Source organism: Mytilus trossulus, chromosome 8 (assembly GCF_036588685.1).
Source record: "Mytilus trossulus isolate FHL-02 chromosome 8, PNRI_Mtr1.1.1.hap1, whole genome shotgun sequence".
In the NCBI taxonomy this organism is placed as follows: domain Eukaryota; kingdom Metazoa; phylum Mollusca; class Bivalvia; order Mytilida; family Mytilidae; genus Mytilus; species Mytilus trossulus.
This window is the reverse complement of record NC_086380.1, coordinates 62,259,486-62,270,276: the sequence shown is the minus strand read 5'-3', so window position 1 is coordinate 62,270,276 and position 10,791 is coordinate 62,259,486. Positions and strand designations below refer to the sequence as shown.

General features: G+C 32.1%; 1 protein-coding gene across 1 annotated transcript; it reads left to right on the top strand.

The window, feature by feature from the left end:
• Positions 1-3,743: 3,743 nt before the first annotated feature.
• Positions 3,744-10,303, top strand: LOC134727850 (protocadherin-like wing polarity protein stan). Its single transcript, XM_063592244.1, has 6 exons — positions 3,744-3,835; positions 4,705-4,892; positions 5,373-5,933; positions 6,511-6,659; positions 9,605-9,696; positions 10,248-10,303. The coding sequence occupies exons 1-6, from the start codon at positions 3,781-3,783 to the stop codon at positions 10,301-10,303; spliced, it is 1,101 nt and encodes a 366-aa protein (XP_063448314.1). The 5' UTR covers positions 3,744-3,780.
• Positions 10,304-10,791: the final 488 nt, after the last annotated feature.

Sequence of the window (10,791 nt, the reverse complement as noted above, 5' to 3'; positions counted from 1 at the left end):
GATTATAAAAAAACGTTTTTTTCTAAAGTGAACATTGATTGGTTAAATATTTCTCAGTGTGTTTGAATTTCTTTGTTAGCTTTTTGGTCATGAATGTTTGTCTCTAATATTTAGTTAACTGTGCATTGGTATTCAGATATCGCAGATCAAATTTATTCGTTCATTGTGTAATCATACGTTTTTTGATTGAGTTAAGTCTGCCGATTTATATTTTATCGTATGTTTTTCTATGTTGTGATGTTATGCTACTGTTTCAAAAAAAGGGAGAAGGTTTGGATCCATTAAAACGTTTAATCCCGCTGCAAATGTTAGCACCTGTCCTAAGTCAGGAATCTGATGTACAGTAGTTGTCGTTTGTTTGTGTAATATATACGTGTTTCTCGTTTCTCGTTTTGTTTATATAGATTAGACCGTTGGTTTTCCCGTTTGAATGGTTTTACACTAGTAATTTTGGGGCCCTTTATAGCTTGTTGTTCGGTGTGAGCCAAGGCTCCGTGTTGAAGGCCGTACTTTAACCTATAATGGTTTACTTTTTAAATTGTTATTTGGATGGAGAGTTGTCTCATTGGCACTCACACCACATCTTCCTATATCTATTTAAGACTGTTTGTAATTCTTATATTCTTTTATATCATGTAAGACCATTACGACAGTTATATTTCCTTTATTATCAAGATAAACCATTTCTATAAATATGATCACGAACACATTGTTTTTTTTTTTACATGTAACCGGTTATTGAAATTATTAAAATAAAAATAAGATATAATCGAAAGTTTAATATGTTATGGCAGATCAACTAGTGGGATATGCAACTTGGTTCCTACGAACTTGTTTTCATTTTATGCACTTAAAACGTTTTCTATGTATAACTTCTTTCAACAAAACTCTTAACTGTGTTGTTGTTCTATTTGTTCCCATAGATTTCCTTTTTTTAAAGGGCCGAATACGAATTTAACTAATTAACATTTGGAATATGTTTGGTGTTTATCATCTTGACTTTTTTGTTTTAGATTATGGTATTTATATACAACCTAACCCATCACTTGATTATAATTCCATAAAGACATACCAGTTATTTATATCCTGTGATGATGGAAAGAACGACGCATCTACTGGTTATTTCTTCGTTCACATTGGGAAAAATCACCCCCCATTGTTTGTGAATTTACCAGGTAATTATTCTAATTAACAGAGTCAGTAAGTTATTTGCATGTTTTTCGTATTTTGATTTTATTTAATACTTCTTTGTTTATAAATTTACTAGGTAACTATATTATTAACCAGAGACAGAAAGTGATTTACATGGTTGATAAGGATGTTGTTTCATATTTTGATTGTATCTCATATTAATATGTATTATAATGTGTTGATTTGATTTAAATAGTACAAGCCTGTTAGCATACGTGTTACAGGAGCAATGCATATGTTTTAGCGAATTCATAAATTAGAAACGTATTGAGTGTCGAAAGCAGGTAACCTAATTTGATATACTGCAATCCGTATGTTTGAAGTGCCAACAAAGTTTGGCGGTAACCTGTAGTGTGGTGCATTATATTTATACGTTACCAGATATGACCATGAACCCAAAATGTACAAATATCTGATAAAAAAGCCATTACACATCGAATCGAACAAATAACACCGTTTCGAACAAACCAGATACGATCCATCATTTTGACAACTCATTTTGTTCAAATGAATAAAGAGGTACAGTAGTAATATTTTGTGTTGGTCAAATTAATCAACGTTTGTCTTTTTTTTCGTTAAAGCGTCTATTGATATTGATGCACCTTCAACCGTGTTAGGTGATGTGATATATACAGTACAGATATTTGACGATGAAAATGATACAGTGACCTTTAATATGACAACAGAACCAAGTGATGCACCATTTGAAATTAATCAAAGTATGTATTTTATAACTTATTTTTATTCAGTTGCATATACGTCATTGGGGTATTATATATAGTGTGTACTAACCTTACCACTGATATGCTATATACTAACGTTAACGGTATCGGTATTTTATGTATCTATTAGATAAGACGTGGCACGGTACTTGTCTATCCCAAATTCATGTATTTGGTTTTGATGTTATATTTGTTATTCTCGTGGTGTTTTGTCTGTTGCTTGGTCAGTTTCTGTGTGTTGCGTTTCGGTGTTGTGTCGTTGTTCTCCTTTTATATTTAATGTGTTTCCCTCGGTTTTAGTTTGTTACCCCGATTTTGTTTTTTGTCCATGGATTTATGAGTTTTGAACAGCGGTAAACTACTGTTGCCTTTATTTACAATACAAATGTAAACTTCAAATAAATGATATAACAATGAGAAAAAAAATAAACAACAAGGTCTATTAATACCAGATCTAGAGATGGGTATAAAATATTCAAAATTCAAACGTTGCATTATATCAACAAACAAAACGAATCAACACTACTGTATTCTTCCTGAATTAGCGTAGTCTTTTTTATAAGAACAACCTGGTTTGATAGCTAGCTACTTCACCCTTGTATGACAGTTGTATATAGCTCTGTTATATTGACATAAAATGGACGAACAACCCAAACAGACAAACTTGATGTGATTAATATGAAGGAAAATACTATGATTGAATACGAAATACAGTTTAATTGAAAACACTGTATGAACTTATGAAGGTATTTGTATTTATTTTATATTTCCATTACCGGTCGAAAATAATATGACTGTTCGTTGTGTCTTTCAAAACATGTGATTTTTTATAGCTTTAAAAAAATAAAAACACATTCAGAAAATTCCTCTCACATTTTGGAATTGAATTTTCAACGTAGTTTAAATACATATATTGACATTATAAATAATACCAAAGGAAGATCTGCGAAAAACTTTTCTTTTTCAGATGGTGAAATAATAGCAACGAATAATATTTCGCTAATCTTCACACCCGCTTACGATCTAGTCGTATATGTATTAGATGGAAAAACAAATGTAGGACCTCGCTCACTATCAGTACATGTAACAGGTTGGTTCCTTCTTTATCATTATAAGATTATTTAGTTTTAAAACGTTAAATTCGTCAGAAAAGGAATTCCTTCCCACCATTATAGACAAGTTATTATTTGTATTATCTACGAACGCCATTCACATGATATTCCCTGACAGTAAACGATAGATGTTTCTTATAAAAAAAAAGTAAATTCCAAGGAAAATTACAAACAAAAAGTCCCTAATTAAAAGCCATAATTTAAAGCTCAAACACGTCAAACGAATGGTAAACTACTGTCATTTAAATGACATGGTACAGGCATTTTCGTATGCAGCAAATGGTGGATTAAACCTGGTTTATAGCTATGTTGTTTTTTTTTTAATTAAATAAAAAATAATGAAATATTTATTAAGCAGAATGTTCAAACTCAATGTTAATGCTTTGTATCCATTAAGTATTTGTTACAATTTCGCTCAACTTTTAATTTTTCTGTAAGTGTTGTCCTTCAAACATAAATATTTGTATATCTTTAAAAAAAAAAAAAAAAAAAAAAAAAAAGAAAAAAAAAGAAAAAAGAAAGAAAAAACGAACCGAATGTATCAAATGAATAAATGTCACGTTTATGTAAAGTTATTTCATTTATTTACAAATGCAAATGTCTTAGTAATATTTTTCGTTTCAGGTATAAATGATGTTCTAGTTATAAGTAATCTACCATTATCAGAGCCTTTCCTGGTAGAAGAGAATACCGCTATTGGTACTATTATATATCACATTCGTGTTCAGGGCCTGAATGTTAATGATAACATTCAAATGTATGCTACATCTGAACCATCAATAGGCCTAACGTACTTTAATTTGACAACAGGTAAAGTAACTTTTGAAGTTGAAATCGTTTGTTTATATAATTTTCAACCCTGTAATTTGAAAACATATACATACCTTCAGGATATCAACTTAGATTTTCAATTCGGTTGCAAAAAACACAATTCACATGCTATAAAAACTTATATATAGTCCTTGTTTAGCAGACAAATACGACCTATATTTAACAAATCCAAATCAACTAAGCATTCAGCTAATTGTTTACAAGATATTCATCAATATGCAGACATGGGTTACATTGTGATACATCGGAAAAGACGTTAGGTATTTTCGTTCAAATCTTGTCGTCATTACTAATGGGTGCACAAGCTGAAAGATTTTGAAGTAAGCATTTCATTGATAGTGGACCGAAATGATATTTTTTTCACATCTTCGTTCTCAAGTACCTTGTTAAAACGAGCTGTAAGTTTGTCTCATTAAAACTTGGTCATATACTATTGAATGTTTGTCATATATATATTAGGTAAAGTACTGAAATAAATGAATTTAAACTGTCCTAAAAGAAAAGATTTTGTTTATCCAGAAAATACATCATTTCTAACTTGATCACTTTGATTCAAGATAAATAATTAATGAACGAAGATGTGAGGTATGTAGTAAGGCACACGAGAAAGCACAAAGCACACAATGCAAATTTCGTTTCCTTTTAAATCATTTTTTATTTGAATATCATTTTGCTGATCAAAATGAATGTTGAGTATACAGATCCCAGTCTTCCATGTTTAGTTGCTTCAAAGCGCACTTACCACTTATTCATTTAACATTTGCTAAGAAAGCTGAATATGTTCTAAAAGTGTTTTAGTTTTTTTTTATTAGTAGTAATCTGAAACATTGTTTTGTATGTTACTTCAGATGGTTATCTAACGGTATCGTCTACGTTGGATTACGAATCTTTAACCAATACATCTTACATACTGAACATTACCGCTACAGACGGAAAGAATACAGCGACAGCTACAATATCTCTGATAGTAACAGACCAAAATGAGGCTCCAGTGTTCCAACAGATACAGTATTCCGTTGAAGTTAATGAATCTGCTGTAAGAATACTTTTGAAATTGAATGACAAGACAGATGTACATAAGCAAATAAATTCGATAGTGTAATTGTGCAATTATATAAGTGTTTTCTTTTTTTTAATGAATTAACATAATTGATTCAACGCTTTAAAAAAAGTTTCCAAATCAAAGTCCATTGTGTAATCTGAACAAATACACTTCTTGAATAGCTGTTCATTTGTGTAAACAACTTAGGTTTTCATTTAAAAGCTGCTAGTAAATAATTAGTCTGATCATTCGGTGTTTCGTAACTCCAGTAGTCAGTGTTTTGGTACTTACATGATGGCATACCTTTCTTTTTCATGTCATATTCGAGCGTTCCTGTGGTTTATTAAGGGCATCGAATTCATTTATTTCTGATGGATAACTTAACCCACAAGAATTTATTCGAAATCCTGTATATTAAAATTGTAATTATAACATTCGTTGTCTTTCATACATTCATTTATTTATGATTTACAGAAAAGTACTGCGTTTCCATTGGTTGGTTTTATCATTGATGACCCTGACGTATCGGACTCATTTACATATTCACTAGATTGTGGTAACGACACCTGGGGGTTTTCTATGTCAAACGAAACAGGGGAGATAATGTATGCATACGATTATGATCTTGACACTATACGTATTTCACAATACAACTGTACAGTGAAAGTAATTGACAATGGATCTAATATTGGTACAACACATCTTACTATAAACATTAACGACATTAACGACAATATACCATACTTCAATCAAACGCAGTATACGTTTTACATAACGCCGTATGGGGCAGTTGGGATGAATATAGGCGGAGTGGCCGCTTACGACATTGATATTGAATTTGGAACTATAACATATAGTTTAAATATGACAATGTACTCAAACTTATTCATACAAATAAAAAATGAAGGAACTCTTTATATCAATGAAATTTTGAGTAATGACTTTAATTATGGAGATGTTATGACATTTACGGTAACGGCAGAGGATAATGGCGGGTTACAGACAACGGTTACGGTGTGGATTGTTTTTGCAGAGGTAAATCACTTTCTACGCCATTGAAACCAAATAATTTAATGTATGGTATCTTACTTTAATTGCGAATGATAATGTGCTTTTTTACTTAACGTTTTATCACAATAACGTTATCTAAACATGTTTAATATTGAAATAAGAAGAATTTGGTAACATTACCAATAAGACAACTCTCCATCAGACCCAAATTATTTAGAAGTAAAACATAACACAAATTCCACAAAGTAAGCTATAAAGATTCCAAAATGACAAAGTTTTTTTCACTCTAATTTACTTAAATGAAATATATAAAACAAATTCTTGATAAATTGTATAAAACATTTAGAAAGATCGGCGAAAATGTTCTCATGTTTTTTTCTATTTTCCATATTTCAGACTAACGTTGTTTATACTGTAAAGTCCTTATGATCATTTTTGATTATTTTCTTAATGACCATATTGAACATTGTCTGCGATCATTTGAATGTTTACAAAGATAAAATTTAATGTATAAGGTTGCATAACACTTGTCACTTATCTTTAAATTCCAAGAGACTATGTCTATTTAATTGTTCGTTTGTGTGTGTTTTATTTTCTTCAGATAAACACTGATTTACCGATCGCGACAATACCAATTACATTTTTGGAAGATCCTAGAAATATACTTTGGTTGACAGCATTAGCCATACTTATACTCGCCTTTACACTTGGTGTGTTTATCTTCTGTACTGATTTCTGTATAGCGAAAAGGTATTTAGTTATAAACATATTTATTGATAACCCAAAGTTGTAATTTATGTATTATTGTCATTTTATTTATTTCTTTTATTACATTTTTTTTCACATTTGAAATTCTCTTGAACTGAATTTTATGTGCGTATTGTTATGCGGGTAATTTTCTACATTGGCTAAGGGTATAAGGGGGGGATTGATATCTTATAAACATGTTTAACTCCCCCCCCCCCCCCCCCCCCGCAATTTTGCGCCTGTCCCAAGTCAGGAGCCTCTGGCCTTTGTTAGACTTGTATGATTTTTAATTTTCGTTTCTTGTGTATTATTCAGAGTTAAGTATGACGTCCATTATCACTGTACTAGTATACATATATTTTAGGAGCCACTGAGCTGTAGGACACATACGGGTGCGGGAATTCTTGCTACATTGAAGGCCAATTGGTGGCCTTCGGCTGTTTTCTGCTCTATGGTCGGGTTGTTGTCGCTTTGACACATTCCCCATTTCATTTCTCAATTTTATTTCACATCATTCATACCTTTGAATAAAAAGGTGTGTTGATTAATTGTTGCTTTGGTAACGACAATTGCAAGTTATTCATAAACATTCAAAGGTTGGCTGGGGTGAAAGTTGGGTAATTTGGATTGCCACTAGAAATCAATGGATTCTATAAAGGGACAGATATAATGACTAACAAAAATGCACCTATGAATGCCTCTGAACTTAAATATTCGCCATTTTTTTTAGTTGAAGATTGTTCATGTAAATCTCAAAGAAAAGTAACTTCTGCTTAATTCTCAATATTTCTTAATAATGCAAATGTATTTCTTTATTTTTCCCTATAGATGTGTTAATGCATGATTGTCGGTCTCCAACTGTATTTCTTTAAGATTTATAATTTTTTTTTTACTGCATTAAAAATTTAAATTAAGTTTTCGGAACACATACCAAGTGGTGAATTTGGAAAACGTATTCTTCATTTTATTTATGCAAAGATTGTTTGTTTTAACTGTTAAATGGATAAAAAAAAATGAATAGTCATTTCATTCAATTTGCTCGTGGCGTCCGACATTTTTTAATTTTTTATCACTTTACCTCTTTCTTATAAAAGAGGGACGAAAGATACCAAAGGGACAGTCAAACTCGTAAATCTAAAACAAACTGACAACGCCATGGCTAAAAATGAAAAAGACAAACAGAAAAACAATAGTACACATGACACAACATAGAAAACTAAAGAATAAACAACACGAACCCCACCAAAAACTAGGGGTGATCTCAGGTGCTCCGGAAGGGTAAGCAGATCCTGCTCCACATGCGGCACCCGTCGTGTTGCTTATGTGATTACAAATCCGTAAATAGTCTAATTCGGTAGGTCAAATTCATGAAAGGGAAGGGGATTGTAGTTACGACGTAAGGAACATATCCGATATCATTTGTGAAACGGTTATTCCATAACGGTCAACCAACTCGTGATGGCGTCCGTAAATTTTACGAAGGGATGATTTCAACTTCACCATTTGGAACTCTTGTGCATCGATTAAGAGTTATGAATAACTTGCTTAATTCTCAATATTTCTTAATAATGCAAATGTATTTCTTTATTTTTCCCTATAGATGTGTTAATGCATGATTGTCGGTCTCCAACTGTATATTCTTGTGCATCGATTAAGAGTTAAGTTAAAACTTGGAACTCTTGTGCATCGATTAAGAGTTAAGTTAAAAGGGGCACTAGCTGCCAAATTCGTGGTCAACGATTTGACTCAAATTCTCATATTTGATTTATAATAATGTAAAACATTTATCCAAACTACCAAAAGTCTAAAACAAACAGTTTACAGAGCATGGGTTAGATAATATGTAGGTTCGTTTCGTGTGTATTTTAGTCAAGACGCCATCTAATTAACTATCGATTTGACCTCAGATGACCATATAAGCGATGTAAACATGAACAAAGATCAATCGTAACTACTCGGCCATTCTCGCTACGCAGTAACTACTCGGCCATTCTCGCTACGCAGTACCATAGCCTCGTATGCACTACGGAGAAATTCTTCTTAAATTGTTGGCCGGAATTGTAGTGATCCGCGACACAAAGAAGTTCTATCCTCCAGGTGGCGCTATAATTTGGTTACATATCACAGTAATCAAGAACTTTAACTCTGCCAAATATTTTGGCGCGAAAGAAGGAGCAAAGTAAATAAGTAATGGTAAAAAAATTGTACCATTCCAGTCGAAAAAATATAAAATTCAATCGGATCGGAAAATTTTCCGGACAGGAGCAAGTTAAATCAGTAGTGGTAAAAAAAAAAGTACCAGTCCAGTCGAAAAAATATAATTTTGAATCGAATCGGAAAGTTTTCCGGACAATGATTCCTCCGCCTAATGCATACGAGGTTATTTCTTCGTTCAACCAGAAAGGCCGAGTTGTTCCGATTGGAACAAAGATATGAATAGATTAATTCAACACGTTCAATTGGATTTTTTTTAGGTCTGTTTGAGTTTATTTTATAGATTAAAAATATATGTTTCTCATTGTTTTTTACCGTATAAGATTGATTTTATGCGCATCGAATCAGTAATCAAATGATTTACCATAGTTTCACTTTTCATCTTTTTCTTTAAATAACCAGTGCACGTACAATGCATGCATTGTCAATCTCTATCAAGGGGTTAAATTGAAGTTCACATGAATACGGATTTAATGAGGTCGACTAATTCACTTGCAAGTGAATGAGTAATTAACAATGTTTCTTCGCTTGATTTGACAAAATTGAACCATTTTGGCTGCTAAAAGCGAATTATTATTTCACTATTTCACTTTCATTATTGATTGAACAAAAAAAATCTAACTCTAGTTTTTTTTTATATCTCGTAGCTAGTGATTTAAGCACCTAATATACAGTAATTTTTAAGAAACCACGTGTTTACTAATGAATTGATGTTGCTGAACAATATTTTGTAGAATAAGACGGCGTCCAGCGAAACGTCCAAAGACAGTAAAACTATTTAGTCCAATTGCTGCAAAAGAAGCACCAAAAAGAACATCTGAAATAGGTATAAAGTCGTTTATTTTGAATGTCACAATTTTAGAATATATTAAAGTCGTACAATTTTCTAAATAATGTTCGTTGAATAGAAAATGCTTTGCATTATTTTGGAAGAGTTTCCTCTCTTTACAGAAGTATTTTTTTGGGGGGAGATTTCTTCCCGTTTGAAAAAAAATCAGTTACTTATTGTAGTGTTGCACAAGACTTATTTCTTATACAAGTATTGTAAAAATACGTGTATTTTTCTTTTTGTAGAGTTTTATATTAAAAATCCGTCGTGAAAATCCCTGTTCAATTAATAGACTACAGTACTTATAACACAGGATATTGTTATTATTGAAAACATTGACTAGGATCTTAAACAAGTGTCGTTTTGGCAGGTAAATATGTTTATATTGGATATATACATTAATTATTTCAGAAGTGCAGCCTCAGCTTTGACTTATCGTTAGCCCAGTGATTTTTTTTTTTTTTTTATCTTTTAGAAGTGAGCACGACTGCAGCCTCGGCTATGCCTTATCGTAAATCCAGTGATTTATGGATTGTTTTATCTTTCAGAGTTGAGCATGACTGCAGCCTCGGCTATGTCTTATCGTAAGCCCAGTGATTTATGATTTTTTTTTATCTTTCAGAGGTGAGCACGACTGCAGCCTCGGCTATGTCTTATCGTAAGTCCAGTGATTTAAGGATTTTTTTTTCTTTTAGAGCATGCCTCGGCTATGCCTTATCGTAAATCCAGTGATTTATGGATTGTTTTATCTTTCAGAGTTGAGCATGACTGCAGCCTCGGCTATGTCTTATCGTAAGCCCAGTGATTTATGATTTTTTTTATCTTTCAGAAGTGAGCATGATTGCAGCCTCGGCTATATCTTATTGTAAGCCCAGTGATTTATGGATTTTTTTTAACTTCACAGGTGAGCATGACTGCAGCCTCAGCTATGCCTTATCATAAGCCCAGTGATTTATGGAATTTATTTTGTTTATCTTTCAGAGGTGAGCATGATTGCAGCCTCGGCTATGACTTATCGTAAGCCCAGTGATTTATTGATTTTTTTTGTTTATCTTTTTTTTATCTGTCAGATGTGAACACGACTGCAGCTTC